We start from the raw sequence: 22322 nt of genomic DNA, 5'->3' as shown, positions 1-22322 counted from the left end.
AGTGATGGCGAACCTTTTAGAGACCGAGTGCCCAAACTGCAACCCAAAACCCACTTATCGCTGGGTGCTGGGTGGGCGTAGCCCACTGGGTGGACGTGGCTGATGTCATGGCAGATTGAGTGGGTGTGGCCAAGGTGGGCGTGTTCACCTCCATGTTGCTTGTGGGGAGGGACGCCTGTGGGGGGTGGGCAGGGATGGAGGAGATCCAGGGGGTCTCTGGCAGGTGGGGCGGTAGGCAGGAGGTCATTCTGCAGGGTGAGGCGAGGCAGGGCCAGGGTACTATTGCCAGGGGCAAGGCAAAGGCCAGGGGGGCTGCTGCCTCACACCATCGGCCCCCGCACATTGAGGCCAGTGAGCGCATTGGGGCCGACGGTGTCTGTCAGCAGCCACAGCCTGCCGGCTCCTCGACCGGTGCACTCTGGGGCTCCGCAGCCCACCGCCAGCAATTCAAAGAAGCCTCCTCTGAGCTGGATGGCTGGCTGACAGCTGAGGAGGCAATGCAGTGGGTCGTGCTCAGGAAAAAGAGAGCATGCAAGGCCAGGAGGGACGGGACGGGATGGGATGGGGGGATGGAAACCAGCCATGACAGGATGCATCCGGCCATGTGGGACCTCAGCGAATTAGCGGGCGGCTGCTTGAAGAGGGACGGTTGCCATATCCAGGGCATGATGAGCGTGCCCACAGAGAAGGCTCTGAGTGCCACCTCTGGCATGCCTGCCATAGGTTCGCCACCACTGTTGTAGGGATACATTGAAGAATCTTGGAAGTCTGAAATATTTTCCCTCCACCCTTTTTACCCTGCAGAAAACTAGGAGGGTCTCTTCTGAAAAGCTTCCCATGTCCTTCTATGGACACTACTGTAATTTTACTGGCTGTTTGTCTAGCCCAGGGGTAGGCAACTTTGGCTCCTTTATGACTCATGGACTTCAACTCCCAGAATTCCTGAACCAGCTGGCTCAGGAATTCTGGGATTTGAAGTCCACGAGTCATAAAGGAGCCAAGGTTGCCTACCCCTGGTCTAGCCTGCCGCTCTTTCTCCTGTCTCCCAAAGTCATTCCCACCTACCACTTACATGTCCTAAATAAAATTTATATGCACTTGAAGGAGGAGCAGACGTATTTTACAAGGATATATCCTACTAAATTCTTGGAGTATGACTTTGAAGAGGGTCAGTTTGCACATATGCATGGCAATGTAGCCTCAAAGTGTGCAAGGTCAAAGATCAATGCAAAATAAATTCCACCAGTTTGGTTTGTTTTACTCTTCAGTGACAAGACGTTCACAATTCATTCCCAAGTACAGGTATCTCTAAGACGAATACAATCTGAAGTTTTCGTACTGTTGCTACCTCAATCCCATCTAATGCACCTCAGCTGCTGATTGCCCCAGCTTTTCTCCAAAGTTAATATGAGAGCAGAAATTACTAAAAACATCCAGTTTAATTCATGCAGATTGGTAAAATTCAAAATATTTTGCAATGAAGGTTGCCTTACTTCAAATTCTATTGAGCAACCCCTTAATTTTCAACTGGGAAATGTAAACATAGGTTTTGAAAGTTTAGCTTAAAGATTCTATCTATAGTATAGAAGAAAATATGGATGATTTAGGAGTGCCTATGGCAATACAGTAATAGAATGCACTTAAAATACCATTTTTCAAATGCATTTTAATAAATGAGATTGAAGTAACCTGGTCCAGTATCAGAATTTCTAAATAAATATTTATAGATATTTTTGTAAGTAAATAATTATACATATTTTTGCAAATAAATACCATGTTCCCCTGAAAGTAAACTTGCCCCCAAAAGTAAGCCCTAGCTGATTTTCGGTGCGTGGGCCTAATATAAGCCCTCCCAGCAAAACTATGCCCTACTTAAGGGCTTGCATGGACAAGGTGACAAGGTGAAGCCTCTGTGACAAGGTGAAGCCGGCCTGCCTCTGTGACAAGGTGAAGCCGATCGGGGAAGAGGGATCTGACCCACAGTACCGGTATACAGGTTCCTTACCGCCACCCGGCTTGTTCCACGGCCTCATGGCAGTGGCATTGGGCAAGAGGCGGCAAACAGGCAGTTTTAGCATGACGCAGCCATTTGCTGCCTTGCGCCCAACGCCATTGCCAGGCCTACCATACGTTAATACTAACCCCCACTGTCCCCCAACCGTAACAGGAGATGGGAAAAAAACAGAAAAACTAGGGTAGGAAAAACACTGTTTTTCCCGTTTGTTTCCGAACTGCTGCATTGCATTTCTCTGTTCGCTTCTCACCATCACTGCGTGTTTGTGGGACAAAAAAAAGTTCAATCAGACTTTTTAATGATTGAAGTGTTTTTTTTCCTTTTCTGGTAGTTCCACAAACACGCGGTGAAGGCTGAGAAGCGAAGGGATAAATGAAATGCAGCTGAAAGGCAAGTTAGTAAAAAAAATGCTTGGGGGAGGCAAGGGCATCTGGGTGGGAGCGGGCGTGGCAACCTTACCCTGCGTGGCTTCGGCATGTGTCTGGGAGGTGGAGGGAAGCAACTGGTCCACCACCACGCTCTCGCCGCTGGCTGCGTTGCTTCTCCACCCCATGCACAGGCCCCGCCCCACCCCCGCGGCGTACTGGTACAGGTACCAACAAAAAGTAAGCCCTCCCCCAAAGTAAAACCTAGAGCTTACTTCAGAGCCCAAAAGAAAGTAAGACCGGGTCTTACTTTTGGGGAAACACGTATGTATGTATGTGTGTGTGTGTGTGTGTAATATATATATATATATATATATATAGTGCCATCTATTCTCATTATTCTAGAAATTCACAAGAGACAAGTAAAACTGGTATAAAATACTCAAAACCAAACTATATTGGACTCTTGCTTCCCAGGAAGCAGACCCTACTATCAAGTGACATGTTTTATGAACATGCAAAATGAATTTGAGGTTTATTGTATGTGCAAAGTGTGTGTGTGTGTGTGTGTGTGTGTGTGTTCTACACAAGGGCTTGAGGAGCTCTGTGTCACTAATGATGGTAATGAGAACAGAACAGTTGAATATTTTTTTCCACTCTCAGATGTTGGTATAGATTTTAATAGTATGTTTTCAGCTTTACCTACTAGTGAGTTGCACTTATTTTAACAGGCATCAAGGCAACGAAAATTATGACAAGGTGAAAAAACCCAACAGCTTCCATTTTCACATAAATTTTACAGGCTCTTTAGCCGAGTTCCATAACTGTTCTTTTGCTTTCCAGATAAGGCACTGTAAACTCAGCTGCTGTCACATTTTGCAACTAAAAAAGCCAACCAACAAAGCAGTCCAACTTTCTTTCTATCCTTCTGTCCCTTCATTTATCCACTTTTTTTTGTTTTTGATCTCAGATCTGCAGTCTGAGATGACGTGTCAGGCTGCAGAAACGGAAAGGGTTAAGACCGTTCCTCCAGCTAATTTGTGCATAAATACTCCACACACTCACGAATTCTCGCTCTTGCCAAGGAACTTCAATTGTGCAACCTCTCTCTCTCTCTCTCTCTGTGTGTGTGTGTGTGTGTGTGTGTGTGAGTGTGAGAGAGAGAGAGAGAGAGAGAGAGAGAGAGGGAGGGAGGGGATGGGGCGGGGAGGAAGTGATTTGTTGCAGCCGCTTACTACTACAGCTACTACTACTACTACTACTACCACCGCTGTCACTGTGATTGAAGAAAAAGCGAGCAATTCGCCCGTCAGGCGAAGGGCAGTCACTGGCGATCCTTCTCGCCAGCCTTCTAGTCCGACAGGTGCTGGAAAGAAGCCAGCCCCGGGGGTTTTATTTTCGGTGTCCCCGCCTGTACTGCCCGTTGCCAACGGGGGAACGATGGCCCTTCCCCAATCCCACTGGAACACAGGAGGCGGTGTCTCCGTCGCCGCACGCCCCCGCCCCCCCCGGCCTTCTATTCAACCTTGCTCTCTTGCAAAGAGGAACATTATTACACATCACTTTAAAAATAAATGGCCCGAAAGTCCCGCGCTGCGTTGAGAAGACGGCGCCTTTGGCACGGTCGAGCACTTTCTCCCAAGTGCAAGTGCAAAAAAGCTCGGTAGCTCCCGCTTCTTCCCCGCACAGCGCTGCGGATCTAACTCGGAGGAAGGCGAGCGGGCCACCGCTTCAAATAAAATCGGCAGCGCGCAGAATGACTATTTCCCCCCCCCTCTCCCTCCCTCCCTTCCCAATCGCTTCTACCAGCCGGATTAGCGATTTTGTGTGCACGCAAGCAACGGCCCGCAGATTCCTTTTAGGTGGTTTGCAAGGCTGCCTGCTCTGCCCTCGCTTCATTTTCCCTTTCTCTTCCTAGAAGTAAGTCAGCGGAACTTTCCCGAGTTCCAAAGGTTAGCCCTTCGCTTTCCGTGCCAAGGAAAGCTGAGCGGAAAAGAGGGCGCGTTAAAAACGAAGAGGGGGAGAGAGAAGCCCAGTTGCTGAAGGGCGAAAGAGAAAGACTTGCAATCTTTGACTCCACGTGGACGCTGTCCCGAGCTAATTAAGCAAACAATCCCGCATTGAACCAGCGTTTCTGCAGACCACGAGGCGCAGCTTTTCGCTCCCCGGCTGCTGCATGCCACCGCGGTGCAAAGAGAAAAAGGAGTAAGCAGTGGGTAGCCTCAGTCACCTCCACCATGCAACGTTTCCCCACAACCACAAGCCGTCCTCGCCCCGGACGATCACCCGTCACCACATACGAACACCTCGCAAGATTTTTTTTTTTTTTGGTAAAGTTCCCTGAGTAGAAACTGTCAAACCCAGGCACGCAAAGCAAGGTCAAAACTCCACCGTTACCAAATAAGTGACAGTTGACAACCACCAGTCCTTTCCCCATCTGCAAGCTTCTCCTGCGGTGCCAAACTGTCCCATGCCGAGCTGCAGGGAATGCTCCAGCTCCCGCAGAGGTAAAGCAGCGCGTGCAATGCGAACGCAAACTTTCATTATCCAGCATTTAATTTAAAAAAAGCAACAAAGAGACCCAAATTCCAAGGCAATGGGTTTGCGGTTCGGAAAGAAAAAGACAACTGCAAAAAGGGGATTTAGTCTTCCTTCCACCCTTGCTTGTCATTTTCCCAGTCGCAAAGAATGAATGAAAGGACGAATGAATGAAAACGGAATCGGGTTACCTGCAGGTCCGACATTTTGCTCTTTTTTTCGGAAGGACTGTACTCACTTTCTCGCCTCTTGCAACCCCAAACGATCACAAAGCAAGACCGCGACTGTCAGAAGCAACGGATGCCCCCTTGCAAGACTGGGACGGCTCTCGAGTCCTTCTTAAATTATTTCGGCTCGCGTACAACTTGCAATTCGGTCGGATGCTCACCCACCCTTTCTGGAAATTTTGCACGGATCCAAGTGTTATTATCTATTCCTAATCGGTAATGAGCGCCGGAGGTGGGGAAAAAAATCTAAACAGCCCAGGAGAAAGTGAGTTGCTAAGCACCAACTGCTTCAATGCAGCATTTTATTTAAATACAGCGATTTAACGCACGTCCTGACAGGTGAACTGGCAGGGAACGCTTCCTCTGAACCCTGTGCAACAGTTCCCAATCTCTCTCCAACCCTTTTAACTTTTTCCCCCAAAGAATCTTGCCGCTATAAAACAAAATAAGACGCACACGCGCGCACACATACCAACATATCTAGAGACCGAAAGAGCCAGCAACAGAGCGCGCGAGAAGCAACGACCAAAAATATAAAAAAAATGCCTCGGTGTTGCAAAGAAATTTGCTTTGCACTTTCCAGTCTTTGGCTTTTTTTTTTTACCTGTGCCTAGGTCTCCTGGCCATCCTTGCATTAGTCACTGGGGGGAAAAGGCGAGAGGTGAGTGGGCGGGCGGGGGAGGAGAGGGCTTTATGCAGCTGGAAGAAGTGCTTGGCTTGTGTCTCCTCTTAAAAAGGGTTCTTATGCTGTTAAGTTCTCAGGAGCCGGAGAGGGGAGGAGGAAACAGGTTGAGATGAAAGCGTAAACTCTGTAAACAGATGCCATCTAACAAAGGCTTTTTGGACACTCCCCCTCCCGCCAAATCTGGCGCCCCTGCAGTGCGCAGGCGCTCCTCGAGCCGCTTGGCTCCGAGTTCTTGCTGGCTCTCGGGAAGTTCTCTCAGCCCATTCGGCTCTCGAAGCGCGCGAGGCTGAGGTGGTGGCGGCAACGGCTCGGAGCCGAGCTTCAGGAGAGACCTTCGAGCAGGCGGGGAAAGGCGCCTTTCGCTGCGCCCTGCCCGCTCTGCGGAGGTGCACTTCGCGCCCTCCCCGTTGGGCCACACGAACGCGGGGCTGGTTCCTGGGGCGCAAAAGCAGCGGACTTTGGGACGGCTGCGACGCCAGTGCACGCGCTCCGTCAAAACGATACCCCGGGGTTGCCTTCGCCCCCTGGGACGCTTTAGTTCAGTGCTTGGTTCAAACGGCCTCTGGTGCTTATGCCCGTTTGCTTGCCAAGGAGGAAACCACCCTTATTTCTTCCCGGTTCTGGAAGAATTGAGGAGAGGTTTTGTTGTTGTTGTTGTTTTGTCGAAATCTGCCACCACCTTTGCCACCTAGAATTTCCCCCGCTTTGATTGGGTCCGTGACAGGCAGAGATTCAACAGGAGAAGTACAGATACCTCTGCCCACGACTTCGCCCTACTGAATGACTCTTTGCTCGCGAAGCGCTTAGTTAAAGCCACAGGCAAAAATTAGACTGATTTTCAGGCTTGTAAGTCTGTGGGACATTCCAGTATTTAGAGCCTAGGACAGGGGTGGTAGGCAACCTTGGCTCTTTTATGACTCATGGACTTCAACTCCCAGAATTCCTGAGCCAGCCATGCTGGCTCAGGAATTCTGGGAGTTGAAGTCCATGAGTCATAAAAGAGCCGAGGTTGCCTACCCCTGGAAGCTAGCAATCTTATTAGGAGCAGCTGTGAGGGGCACGTATGTAGGAAGGGGTGCTATTTTGCATATATATGCAAGAGAAAAAAAGTGATCTTTCCTTCCAGGTTCATGCAGTCTGTTCCTTGGTTTTCCTATTCAAGGGCCTAGCTAGCCAGTTGTATACACTTCCAAGGCACGTCATACTTTTTTTCCCAATGCATATGCCTGCCCAACTCACCTTCTGGGCAGTTTACAGAAGTTTACGAAGTTAACAGTTTACAGACTCCCAGATACAAAACCCAATAAACCTACCTCCTTGGTGACAACAATCAAACTACTTAATGGGTGCCATATTGCCCTGGGGTCCCCAGTCCCTCTGGCAAAACCATGTCTTCCGAGCATTTCAAAAGATGAGTAACAGTCTTAAATCTCCTTCCACAGGGAGGCAATCACCATGGGAAAGACCCTTTTTGGTTCCCCTACACCAGGGGTAGGCAACCTTGGCTCTTTTATGACTCGTGGACTTCAACTCCCAGAATTCCTGAGCCAGCACAGTTGAAGTCCACGAGTCATAAAAGAGCCAAGGTTGCCTACCCCTGCCCTACATGGACCTCCTTAAGATAGGGGACTTACATCCTTTCTCTCTGCTCCAATGGGTTGGGTGGCTATAACTGGGAAAAGATGGTCCTTCAAATAATCTTCACTTTCCTGCATTTTCAATAACGTCTTAGTTCATGCTGGCCATTAAGCATGTTCTGCCCAGATCATATTGGTTTGTATGCTGATGTATCAGTCTTACGGCTGTATGAGTTAGTCTATGGCTTGTTTCTTCTTCTGTATCTGACAGAACAATTAATCAGTGGAACAACCTGCCTCCAGAAGTTGTTAATGCTCCAACGCTGGAGGTTTTTAAGAAGAGTCTGGACAGCCACTTGTCTAAAATGGTAAGGGTTTTCTGCTTGAGCAAGGGGTTGGATTAGAAGACCTCCAAATTCCCTTCCAACTCTATTATTGTTGTTATATTTTTGTTTGATTTTTTTTGCCACCCTTGGGAGTTTTCTATGCATATAGTACCTCCTTGTTTTTTGTAGTCAGTTTATAATTTTGGCAGTATTTAAGTTAAATTCATTATGACAGAATAGTAAATAGGACAAGAGTGTGCACCACAGAGACTTTTTCTGGCTCTGCAGTTTATAATGTTTTGCATAAGAAAGCAAGGAGGACCAAATGTTACTGAATGAAATACGTTTACTGTGTCTGACCTTTTTTGTATTTGCAGCTATGTGCAGGTACCTTCTGGAAAACTGCACTGATATGCAACCAGTGAGCCTCCAAATGTTTGGGTCCTCTCCTCAAGCACAAGCAGGGACTTTCCAAAACTTTGCATGATGTACTGACATGCTATAATGCAGCCAGAATCTATTTGACAGGGCAGAAGTATTGAGAAGTGCAGTATTTTTCCCGCTTGCAAGTAATAAGGAAAATTTATTTAGATCGGAGCAATTACTGATGTAAAATCCAGCTCTCCAACTCTGTGACTTAAAACATGATTAACCCCTTCGATAATGGAGCTTACATATTTCTAATGAGGTCATCTTTACTTTCTACATTGTGACAGCACAAGCAGTAACAGGCACTTCTCATGCCCATTTGTCATTGTTCCTACATTAGCTGCATTGGTTGCCATTTGGTTTCTGCAGGCACTGCATGGTCTGGACGTCACCTATAAGAACCTTCATAGGGTTAGGGCTTGATCATTTGAGGGAGTATCTATCTCCAGTTGTTTTGGCCCACTCAATACATTTAGGTAGAGTGGGTGTACTCAAGGCCCCTTCAATCAAACATTGCTATCTTGTAGGACTGAAGAAATGTGCCTTCTGTCTTGTTGCCCCTGCCCTCTGGAATTGCACTCTCCAGAGATATGTATGGTGGCCATTCTCCTGGGATTCTGGAAGGTTCTTAAGACCAGGCCCAGAGTTATTGTGTTCATTTTTTAATTGTTATGGTTGTTCTTTAGTCTGTGTTGCTACGTTTTGTTATCTTTTAATTATTTTGCTGGTAGTATCCAGTTTGTGATTGTTTGTTTAACAATTGTTTGAAGATATAGTGACTTCAGAACAAGTGACTTAGGACTTGTCCTCGAAATTTATGACTATTGCACCACCCCTGCGGTCATGTGACTGCAATTCAGGTTCTTGGCAAACACTCACATATATATGATGGTGGCAGTGCCTTGCAAGTCACAGGATTGCAATTTGCGATCTTCCCAGTTGGTTTCCGACAAGCAAAGTCAATGGAAGAAGCTGGATTCAATAATGACTATGGGATAGAACATAATTTGCTTAACAATCATGGTAATTCACTTAATGACTGCAGTGAAAATGGTCCTGAAAATTGGATCTTGTCAAGTGATGACTTGCTTAACAAATGCAATCAAAATTCTGGTCCCAACTGTGCCCACAACGTTACATGCCTATAATTATATATTTCCATGTTGTATGCCTTCTAGAATGTTTTTGCTAACACACACTTCAAATAATCAAGATGATGTCCACACACACAGGCATGACCTGGAATACAGAATAAGTTAGTTATATTATCGGCACAAGAAGATGAAAGAAATCAGTTGTAACTGCAAAAACATGGCTGGGGGCTGACTGTGAAATAGATCACAAATTGTTCATGTCATTCGAAATCAAGCTAAAGTGAAAGAAAACAGACTACTTCCCATAATGTAATCTTGAATGTATATCAACCATTTTGAAGGAGAACATAAGGAACAGATTTGAAGCCCTGAGTTTTATTCGATAAGCAGAGGAACCTGCTGTTGAAAGCTGTTGGAAATGACAAAATTATTACAACTTCTGTAAATACGTTGAAGATGGAAATAGACGCAGAAAAACAAGGGATATTTTAAGGATTCTGACCTTAAATTGGTATGCTAAAGAACACTAAAAATAACCCATTCAAAGAAGGAATATACTGAAATACTGTACAATAGAGATGTCAATATTCAAGATACTTTAGCAGATACTGTATTCTCTACTTATTTAGCATATAATGATAGCACAATTAGCCAGGAGACTACAATGCTAGTACATAGTAGTTATTTGGCTGCCAACGAGTGCTACTCAGCTTAGTTCACGCTCACATGCTTATGCATGGTGCATCATGCGGCAAACTGGCTCCACACCAGAAAGAAGAATGGTGTCATGCTAAGGTGTTGTCTGGGGCCTTCTCTCACCACTGATGTTGCCTCGCAGTCAGGCATCACATCCGAACAGGTCCATCACTGGCCGGGGTCTGACCATCCACATGAAATACCACCACGTTTCCCATTGAAATGGTACCTATTTATCTACTTGCATGTAGCATGCTTTTGAACTGCTGGGTGAGCAGAACACTGCCACACCGTGCTAGGATTTAAACTACTGGAGCAGAAACCATCTCCAACATCTTTAAGGCACTGAGTCACCCCGCCTCTGCATTCCTTACTTATTCTAGTGCTAGAATATAAAGTAAGATCAGTATTCCAGTCATTACAAAGTGGGCGGCTGGAACTGAAATGATAGCAAGCAGCAGCAGCAACAAAATCTGTAAAAACAAAGTATGCAAACTAATGTACATGCACCATCTTTAGTTTTACATGTTTGCAAAACAATGCATAGGAGTATAAGATTAAGATAAGATAATCTTTATTGTCATTTTTTTACGGTGGGCACAACAGCATACATCAAAAATGAAATTTAGTTGCCTGCTCTCAAAAGTGGAACACATACATGGCACACACCTAACCATACTATATACACATATGTATAGACCTACACCCCTACATAGACATAACAAATAAATATTAAATATTAAATACTGTCCATCTTAAATATATAACGGAAGGAGGAAGCTTGAGAGTTCACAAGGTTAATGCTGTATGGAATGAAACTGGCTGAATCTGGATGTTCTGCTACGGATACCACGAAGCCAACTCCCAGAAGGTAACAAGGAAAACAGGTTGTGAAGAGAATGAGTAGTGTCCCAGATAATCTTACGGACCCTGCTCAAGCAACGCTTCTGTGCTATGTCCTGGATGGAGGGGAGGGAACTGCCAATGATCTTTTCGGCCATCCTCACCACTCTCTGCACCGCCTTCCTGTCTGAAGCAGTGATGCTTCCAAACCAGATTGTGATGATGTATGACAGGATGCTCTCGATCATTCCCCTGTAGAAAGTGGTCAGGACAGGGGAAGGAAGATGTGGTTTTCTCATGCGATGCAGAAAATGCAGGCGCTGCTGTGACCGCTTCACCAGTTTCTCACTGTTGAGTGACCAAGCCAGCCTACTCGTTAGCTGCACACCCAGGAATTTGATGCTGGTAACCATCTCCACAAGTGAATCATTTATGCACAGAGAAGTGTGGCTGTGCCTGCCTTTTCTGAAATCGACAATAATGTCTTTGGTTTTTCCAGTATTTAAAACTAGGCTGTTTTCCTTACACCAGTTCACCAACCCCTCAATTGTGGATTTTTTTGGCACTGGCAAGATGATGGCCGCCTTAAAGCATGATGGGACCATATTAGAGCCTGAATAGAAAGGCAGTGCCCAGTGTTCAAGCTGGTTTTAGAAAAAATTAAGAAACAAGAAACATTGTAGATGCATGCTGGAAGACCTGAAGGACCAAGTTGGAGAGACAGACCATCCTGGAGAAAGCCTATATAAAGTCGTCATTAAAAGTGGACACAGTTTAAAGGCATGTTATTAATCAAGTATTATACAGTAATTATAGGGCAGCTACCCAATGTTTTGATTGAATGCCAATAAAGATTGTCTTAGTAACTTGGTAACATGAAATATGAACTTATCTAGGATTCAGTGAATAGTTACTACTATCAAGATAGAGCATGCTGTTGTGCTTGAGTTAACCTACTGGGTATATTCTGCAATACTAAACTAAACCATATTTATCTAAATTGGGCTGCATTTGGTGCACCAGCCTAAACTGATGAAAGATGATGGCTAACGGGACTTTTGTTAAATTATCCTACATATCTATTTTTAAAGGGAAAGCAAATGTTCAAGCATCATTGATCTCAGCCACTCTAAAATACATATACCTGGGAATATTGCTACAGAATACATAGTCACTATCCACTAAAAATATAAGAAAGTTGGAGGCAATAACATATCCAAACCATCTCAATTCTATCTCTGCCTATGTAATTCTGAAGTACGGATTTTTCAATGATGTTCCAAATAACACGAGAAATTTTCTCTCTTCAAGCTAGCTGATTGAAAGGATAACCTAGTGTGCGTTTGTCTATTTGTAAGAAATACACAGCCAAATGACATTTCTATCGGGTATTTTTGGCACTGTTACAATCTTTGCATATTTCTGCCTTCTAAAACCCAGCATGGGAACAAGAAAGTCACACAGAATGAGAAATGACAAAAAGAATTCTAGTCTTGATGACAGAACAAACTTCAAATACTGAAATCGCAACTGTCGGTCAGATTTCATCTACTTGTATAATGCATGCAAAAGAAAGCATTTTCCAAGGAGGTAACTTTGGTCTCAGTAATCCAATTTTTAAGAAACTGGCAAAAAAAAATCTTTTACGTTGTTTTTGTCAAGCTCTGGACCTTAAGCTCAAAAGAATATGCTGGACTGACAAAAAAAAGGTTGAAAGACAAGGAATTGAAGCAGAAGTAGCAGTGAATAAAAATATACTGGATATATTGTATTGTCTGAGACGTAACAGGAGCAAAGGTGAAGACCAATGACTCCTTTCAAGGGTAAAAATTGGAAGATTCTGCTCATTAAGAAGAACAAGAAATATGCTACGTAGAGAATTTCAAAGAGGTACAAAATCAACTATGGTCAGCCACAATATATTTTAGCGTATCCAATCCTATATGTAGACCTGGCCATGATCAAAGCAAAACTAAGCAAGCAACAAGAACATTAAAGAATGACAAAATCCCACATTTACCCCAAATCACAACAGAACTACTGAAACCTAGTGGGAACAGCAAGGAATAGGATTAACAAGACTGAGCAATGAATGTCCGGCAAAAATAGTGTGTTTCAGGCAAGTGGAAAAATTGAGTCATTGTCAAACAGCTAAAAGGGAAATGCCACCAACTGTTACAACTGGAGAAACTTCATATTCCTTTCAGCTCCTAATGAAGTTTTTTTGTTTTATTCCATTAAGGCAGCTTCTGGATGCAGTGGACAAAACATAACAGAAGTAGCTTTAGATCTTAGTCAACACCATTGACCAAGTGTTTGTGCTGTGCAACATCACTGAACAAAGTACTGAATTCCAACATCTATTCTCAGTCAATTACATTGATTTCAAAAGCCACTTGACAGCATACACAGAGAATCACCATGGAGCATCATAAGAATGTATTTGTTATTGTTATTTGTCAAGAATATAGCCTCTGCTTGAATTTCAGTGCTGTGTGAAGACTGATAATAGTATCAACTGTTTTTCAACATTAATACTAGCAATGGTGCATAATCTTGCCATTATTCCTTCTGACTGTAGATTTTGTCATGAGAAAGGCTGAATGAGACATATCCAGTGGTGGGATTCAAATATGTGAACAACCGGTTCTCTGTGTGGATGCCCCTTCCGGGAATCCATTCTGGGCCCGGGCAACAAAAAATTAGTTACCAGTTCTGCCAAACTGGTGCGAACTGGCTGAATCCCACCACTGTAAACATCCCATGGAAAAACTACTACAGGTTTACAGATTTGAACTTTATGGATTAAATTGTACTATTAGAAAAATGGATGGATTTTCACAGGACCTGCCTGGCAGTGTAGAAGTAGTGGGTGTTCTGTTTCAAGCAAAGGGGAACTGGTATTGTTGCTTGAAGCAGGCAGATAAACTCCACGGAAAGGATTTCATGCAGATTACTTTAATTCATCAGGCATTCTCTAAACATTAACTCACAGTTACTGGAGAGATTCTTCTGAAGTACATTTCATAATCTGCTCCCAACACATAAGTGAAAAGAGATGGTATTTCTCATGTTGAGGGAGCAAAAAGCTCCCATGGCTGGCTGGAATTCATTAAAGCCCTGCAGTTTTGCATGTAGGCAGGAATCCCGCCCCCCAAGTATCCAAACAGAAGTCCCAGTAGCTAATCTGAAACACAGATGTGACCAAGTAACTTAAAACTACATTACCCAAGAGGCTATCCCTTAAGGGGATAGTTCTTAATTCCTAAAATAACTGTTTACTCTGGGGATAAATCCTTAAAAAAACAACAACAAAAAACCCTGCATTTTGGAAATGCAGAAAGGAACAAATAGTTGGATGTTGAATGCCAACCCATCATGAATGTGCAGAGGTTCACCTATCTAGGTAGCATACATCAGATCATGTAGACACTGAGACAGACTATTTTACTTCAAATTTGAAAAAAGACATCAGTATACTGAGGGTAGTCTTCTTAGAACTGCTTTAATGATTGTTCAAGGTTATGATGGACTTCAAAAAAGCAACTTATGACCTGTCCTTGAAGTTACGACTGCCCCCCCCATAGTCACATGATTGTATTTCAGGCATACAGAACTGGCTTCAATTTATGACCAGTTGCAGTGTCCAGCAAAAAACACCCATTTGAAACATCTATGTGATTTGCTTAACAACCATAGTGACTCACTATATGTCCATTGTAAAAATGGTTGTGAAATCGAGTCTGTTCATGTGGTGCCTCAACTTATGACTGCAACAACTTATGACTACAATTCCAGTCCCAACTGTGGTTGTGAGTCACAGAATACTGGTACTATGACTACCTCAGTATTGCTGACACCGCAACAAACATCCAGCTTTACAGTGTTATTTTATGAGCAAGTGAAACTTGGAAATTGCCATATCAACAGCACAAAAGCTCAAAATATTCTACAAGCATTGCTTATGAAACATGTTACCATATTTCTAAAACCATATTTCTAAAAATGAGATTTTACAAAGAAGTTGCTCATACAAAGTAGAACATATTTTGAGGGTAATACAAGGTATGTTTTGCTGGGCCTATCCTATCTCTGCAAGATAAGTATTATCCAAAGACTGCATGTAATGCAAAGCAACTGGAGCAAAAAAAGAGAGGCAATCCTAAAAAATATTTAAAGTCTTAAAAAAATTGGAATCTTAGGGGAAGAAACAAAACATTGTACCTGATTAAAATCATTGAAAAAAATCTTGTCATCAGAAAGTCCAGGTTTCAATTTCTAGAAAAGATTCAGGAAATCTACGGGAAATTAATGTGGACAATGATGTTCTCTTTTTATTTTTATTTCTCTGGGCTCATTTTTTTAAAAAAACATTACCACTGTGTAACATCTACAAAGACGTTTAAAGTTCACAAGTGACATGCAGTGTTAGTGAAGTGGAGATGTAATTTCCATATTGATACTCATAACTTCAGTTAGATAATTAGAAATGTACTATATAGAGTGGTGGGCAGATAACCGTAATAACTGCTTGTGAAAGGCCTGGATACAGTATTTGTCATATGCTCAAGTCTTTGTAATATTGCCTTTCATACTTGTGTGCACAGATTGCTTGCATAATTCATGCAACTTTGTAACTTCTTTTAAATTCCTATACAATTGCAGTATGGATTGCATTTTCTTACATGATGCTATATGTATGTCTCTATAGTATAGGCAGTATGACATTCTTGTGCACATGTTCTCTGTGTATTTATTTGTAAAATTGGTAGTTTGTTTGTAAAAGTGCATATTCACTTCAATTTAAGCCCCAGGTTCAGTGGAATTCATAGAATTATAGGCCAAGAGGTGGTGCTGGGTTTTATCTGTACCAGTAATCCTTGGTTTACCACCACAATTGAGTCCAAAATGTCCATTGTTAAGCAGGATAGTTGTTAAGTGAGTTTTGTCCCATCTTACGATAGTTGTTAAGTGAATCACTGCAGCTGTTAAATTAGTAACATGGTTGTTAACTGAATCTGGCTTCCCCATTGATTTTGCTAGTCAGAAGTTCGCGCAAGATGATCACATGACCCCGGGACACTGCAACTGTTATAAATACATGCCAGTTACTAAGCATCCAAATTTGACCATGTGACCAATTTTTCAGTCCTATCGTAACTACAAATGGTCATTAAATGATTATAAATCAAAGACTTTCTGTATAGGAGCCCTCATTCTACATAAGAGTTGGATAATTCAATTTTTGCATGATCTTATTCATATATGATCCTCCACAAAATGTTCCTGTTAGATTTTTAAGACTTTGGGAACTTTAAAAGCTTAAAAAAAGATTCTAGTGATAGAAAGAAAAATGGCTATTTTGTTTGATTTTGTATAATAATTCTATTAGATTTTTATGCTTATTTTCTGTACTTGTGATTTCTGTACCTTTTCCTGTAATTGTAAGAAAGTACCTGATATATTTAAAATGCCTCAAAAAACATCTTAAAATATAGAAATGAATCACCTTTTAAAATACATCAAATATTTAAATTTCTATCTCAAAACTACTTATTAAATTTATACCGTTTTTGGCTTTTTTTGTTTAAATGCATGTGTGTGTACTCCTGTGAAATAGTGACATTTCCTATGTGTTTAAGACTGATTCTCATGAAATTAGTGGATATAAAATGCTTGTTAAATGATGCTATCAATGCTGAATATGGGGTCTGAAGTGCAGTTACACAGAATGAACAAGTAAATCCATAAATACAGTATAGCTGACTTACATGTTAGCAATTCCTCATAAGAAATGAGGGAATGCATGTATTCAAGCATATGGAAAAATGTTTTAAAAATACTGAGCACCATAGAAGACTCTGCAAATAAATAAATAAATGGAATAAGAATAATGTACAATTCCTTGACCTGAAGCTGAAATCAAACTCTGCTCTGATTTAAAATACTAATTACCAAATGTGGTTAACAAGCATAGTAGTCAGAAACAGAATTCCTTTGAAAGAAACTTTATAAGTTACAGAATTTCTTTAAAGAAACAATAATATATAATCTATATATAGTTTGCCATGTATAGCAGTTCTAGTCATAGGATTTCCCTTGTGGGTACATGTGTGGGAAGTCATGGTTTTCAGCTTCCCAGCATGTGTGTAGTTCATGTACTATTATGTACTTGCAGCAAACTCCAAGCATATGGGGTGTGATACAATTTATAGAGTGCATTACAATCAAGTTGCATGAGTTTCATCTTAATGAAATGGTGTAGAATGTAGTATAGCTAGAATACACAGGTTTTAGTGGAATTCACTTCCATTTAGTGTGCTTAGCATTGGACGGTGAGGCTCAGTCCTGTAAATTTTGAATTTGTTATACAAAACTTCACAGCCCAATGCAGTACAGTACATAGAAGTGAATTCCAGTAACGGCTTGTGTGTTCTATTAATGCATGGTTTAGAATTGTATGCAAGTGCACATTCCATGCTTACAATTCTTGGCCTATTAACTCAAAAACAAGTGTGGTCACGATATTATGAAATATTCTTTGCATTCAGCTTTGGAATTCACTCTAAATATCCAATGATTAGAAAAGATGATTGGAAGCCACAGGTTTAATCACAGAAAAGGAAATGGGGCAACTGTTTACCTTGTGTAATTTCAGTAGCCAGTGCTGTGGTCAGATACTGATTGCAGAGACGGTAAGATATTCACGTGAACTTCCCATTCTATTGCCATCCATAACAATTCTACTGATTGTCTGTTGTTTTGGGAAGAAATAGTACATCTGTGTGTCTCATTTGCTAGGATATCATTGCTAGGAATTTTTCTTCGTATCTGCCTGGATACCTGCAGTGTATTGCCACTTTCCAGGGCATCTGGTTTTGTTTCAATTATTTCTCTTCAGTGTTTTGGAAATCTCCACAAGATGTTCAGTTTGTGAACATGAGGGTAAACATCAAAATAAAATAATAATGTTGTTGTTAATTGTGAAGTCGTGTCCAATCCATCGTGACCCCATGGACAACGTTCCTCCAGGCCTTCCTGTCCTCTACCATCTTCTGGAGTCCATTTAAGCTCATGCCTACTGCTTCAGTGACTCCATCCAGCCACCTCATTCTCTGTCGTCCCCTTCTTCTATTGCCCTCAACCTTTCCCAGCATTAGGCTCTTCTCCAGTGAGTCCTTCCTTCTCGTTAGGTGGCCAAAGTATTTGAGTTTCAACTTCAGGATCTGGCCTTCTAAAGAGCAATCTAGGACTGGCCGGTTTGATCGCCTTGCAGTCCAAGGGACTCGCAGGAGTCTTCTCCAGCACCATAGTTCAAAGGCCTCAATTCTTTGGCGCTCAGCCTTTCTTATGGTCCAACTTTCACTGCCATACATTGCAACTGAGAAGACCACAGCCTTGACTATATGCACTTTTGTTGGCAGTGTGATGTCTCTGCTTTTTAGTGTGCTGTCTAGATTTGCCATGGCTTTCCTCCCCAGAAACAAGCGTCTTTTAATTTCTTGGCTGCAGTCCCCGTCTGCAGTGATCTTGGAGCCCAGGAAAAAATAATAATACAAAAGTAGAAAACTGATTGTAGCTTCCCCCATGGTCTATCATTTTTTCTTCATTCACCTGCTTAGAAACAATTTTCTTCAGGTTCACTAGTTTTTGTCCTCTCTATACCTTTTAATTAGGTTATGAACGCCTTCATATATTTAATAAAAGAGTGTGTCATAAACAATATCGATTAAAACAATATCAGCAGTTTATTTGCTACATTTGATCATAAGGTATAGTTTAGAAACCATAGTGGCTTTCTATTAAGCAAAATAAATAAATCCACTGTATTGTGTAATATCTTCATGTGAATCTGGTTATAGGTTGTATGACTCCACATCAAGCCCCAAAATCCAATAACTTAACAAAAAAAAAAACACTAGTTCCGCAAACCCTGTGGAATTTACACTCTTCTACTTTAATCAATGAATTATGTGAAGAGTGTTTAATGGTGTTAAAATCCAATTTTTTACAATATGCTGTAGAATATTTTACTGGATATCTTTAATCTGTATTCATGTTTTAATTATAAGATGTAATTTATAAGTAATATAACCTGGTAATATAAATAATAAAGGTTTTGTAGCCTTTGAATAAGCATATTCAAAAAGCTGCATATTTGGCCATGCCTAACAAAATTAAAAAAGATACAGGATTTTATCTCTTGGTTAACAGTCGTCTTTTCAATTTGTTAACATTCACTCAAATTCCAGTACTTCACTGATTAATCATATTTAAGAATTAAAGACTGTTGATTGGATATCCCTATTACTGACAGCAATTTCAAAAAGATAAATTATTGTTAACATAAATACTTAGAGAAATAGCAGGTGAAGGACCCAGCTTAGAAGAAGCATTTTGTGACGTATATAAGACAAAACTATGCTTTCAACTCCAAAACAGTGTTTCTTTACACAGCATAATGAAAATGTCAAGATACCTTGTAGTATAATCAATTAACTTTTCTTTACCTAGGTATCTACTCCAAAATATGTATTTTATAATATATCACAGTGTAAACAATTGGTCAGAGATCAAACTCCATAACTATACCTTTAGATATCACTTAGGGTTAATATTTCTTTCTCTGTGGATACTATCTGGGCATTCAGCTGAATTCCCTAAGCAGAGATGCACTTAATAATAGGCATGTATAAGCCAGACAAGTGAAATACAAATGCTATTCCTTTATATTGTTCACATGTTCATAGAATATGAACTGTCTATGTGCAACATTATGCAGGTTCTGCTTTTAACCCTCAGATGGCTATTGTAAGGTCTGAGAAGATACTTTCAGATATGTAGAAGAATGCAACCACTGTAGATACAGTAGTGCAATATGACTAGCTTAAATGAGTCTATGCAATCATTCTGTACAGCTGAAAAAAATGTGTGATGGTTCAGCTGTGCTTATTTTAAAAGTGTATTCACCTATTACAGTGATATAATATTATAGTGATAAACTGTTATGACTCTTAAACTAATAGAGCAGTAGTACATATAAGACTGCAATAGTGAAAGAAGGAGTAATGCACTTAAAAAGTTAATATAAAAGTAATATGAGAATTATGTTCTCTTTAACATAGTGGAATATAAAGCGGAAAGCTGTCGCATGCAATGCAGCATGCATTTTTTGCAATGACCAAAATAGGAAAATTCAATTTTCCACACACCATTGGATACAATGTCAGGATCTCCATCAGCCTGGTGCCTTGCTGGCGTTCTGCCATCAAAGGCAAAAGGGAGGAGGCATTTGGGGCAATCCACACCTGTGTAACTAATGGTGGAAAATGGGGAGGAGAGCTGACATGTGAGGAAGACCAGAGCTGTTTGTATTGGTTACACCAGGTATCTTCAAGGCTGCTTGCCTTGGGTGTGAAATTCTAGCAGTCTAAACAACCCAGTTTTTCACAACATCGCAGTGATCCTGAATTGGGTGGCAACAGACTAGACATTGGGGGGAGGGATGGGGAATGATGGGTTAGGCTCTTTGTATTAGTAAGCGGGAACTTCTGATTCCACCTCACCTTCCTGCAACCTATATCTTTAGTAAAAGTTCTTTTCACTTCAATCAATTGGAGTCAAGTGTCTGCTTTCCTAAATGTTTGTTTTGGGGCAGGTCTGACATTATTGCTATTTTATTAATGGATTTTAGCTTGGAAAAATTTGTCTCCATAAAAGTAATAGAATAACACAGCTTAAAGCAGCAAGAAAAAGCATTGATAAATTTATTTCCTTAGGGGTAAATCATGTTAATCTGTTGCAATTCAAGCAAGACATTTTCATGTATCTCACAAATCAAATTCAGTCCATGGTTATAAAACAAATGGACCATGAATAGTTCCGTCAATTTTGCTGTTGATTTTAGTTCTGTTAATCCATCAGACAAAATTAGGTGAAAACAAGTTGTAATTTAAACAACGTAGCCCAGTTCATGCTTGATGCCATGCCACAAAACCTTTGCAAAATAACTAGTTATATTGACAGTATTTACCATCATGTCGATTAACATTTCTTTTGTTTGTTGATTGACATACCCTCACATCATATATATGTGATCTATAATTTAAATGCTATTTAAGTAGTACTGCTCTCCAAAGAGCCATCCAAGGTGTGCTCCCAACTGCAATGCAACAATACAGTAACAGGAGAGGCACCACCAGCAGAAACTGAGCAGTACTGGAAGAACATATGGGAGAGAGAGAAGACGCGTGATACCAGTGAAAAGTGGCTGCAGGACTTGAGAGCAAACCACAGCAATTTCCCAAAACAGGAACCAGTCACCATCACAACAGCAGACATCCAACAGTGGGTCAAGAACATGAAGAGCTGGATAGCATCTGGCCCATACATGACCCACACTTACTAGCTAAAAAACTAATAGCAGTGCATGAACGCCTAAGCAGCACAGATGAACCAGCTGTTAGTATCAGACTTCCACCTAGTATCAGACTTCCACCTTGTCTGGCTAACTTAAGGAATGACATTGCTGATCATGAAAGATCCTCCACACAAGGGAATAGCACTGTCCAACTATTGACCAATAACCTGCCTCCTCACAACATTGAAAGTCCTATCAGGCACCTTAGCTGCCAGACTACAGGATCATATGGCCCAGTACATGAACACAGCTCGGAAGGACATTGGGAACAACACCAGAAGCTCAAAACATCAGGTTCTCATAGATAAAGCAGTTGCCCAAGACTCAAGATTTAGACAGACCAGTCTGAGCACAATCTGGATCGACAACAGGAAAGCCTACAACTTAATGCCATGTGCATAGATCTGTGAATGCCTGACATTATACAAAGTCAACAAGATATGAAGAGCCTTGCTCAAAACCTGGGTTGGGCTTTGGAAGACAACACTGGAAGTCAACTCAGGATAGCTCATGCATGTGGCCATCAAGTACAGCAGATACCAAGGTAATGGAAGAATTGCCACTAGTATTCCTGTTGGAAATAAATGTGAAATGGAATGCTTTGAATTTGGGTCAGAGGCACCATTGATTTTACCTGATTCATTTTGTTCTTGTAATAGGGTGTCAGGAGGAGGAGGAGGAGGAACATGTGCACCCATCCTGCCTGGTCAATAAAGTCATCCTGTCTCTCACGTGAGATTGTTCTGTTACTTTGAAAAGTCACAAAATAGTATAAAACGTGGAAGAAAAATGATCCATTGCCACTTTATTCCACATGGCAATTACAATAGCTCCTAGTCATGCTAGCTGGAAGAACGGCTTCTGTGCCTTTTCTTGGGGACAAACTGTGCTTTGAAGAGACAGCAAGTATAGTATCTCCACAATACAAACTCAATAATAAAAAAAGCCTGGATTCAGTGCAGCAATCAACACATAATGTACAACTGTACATTTTGTAATGCACTTAATGCAAACATGCAAATGGAGAGTTATTTGTCTTCTAGATTTGCAAAGGACAATTTGCAGGGAGAAGTTTGAAAGTGATTTCCCCACCATATTCTGGTAACTC

General features: G+C 41.6%; 1 protein-coding gene across 1 annotated transcript in view; it reads right to left on the bottom strand.

The window, feature by feature from the left end:
* Positions 1-5771, bottom strand: part of MYB (MYB proto-oncogene, transcription factor) — a gene marked incomplete at its 5' end in the record, with an annotated part of 47320 nt that extends 41549 nt beyond the window's left edge. The window contains one exon of the mRNA XM_081313083.1: positions 5749-5771. Coding sequence (XP_081169209.1) covers positions 5749-5771 — 23 coding nt within the window. The remainder of the gene's footprint in view (positions 1-5748) is intronic.
* Between the last annotated feature and the right edge of the window lie 16551 nt (positions 5772-22322).

The sequence above is a fragment of the Vipera berus genome, assembly GCF_964194415.1.
Source record: "Vipera berus genome assembly, chromosome: 1".
Taxonomy (NCBI): domain Eukaryota; kingdom Metazoa; phylum Chordata; class Lepidosauria; order Squamata; family Viperidae; genus Vipera; species Vipera berus.
The sequence above is the reverse complement of the archived record's forward strand: the minus strand, read 5'-3'. Positions and strand labels throughout refer to the sequence as shown.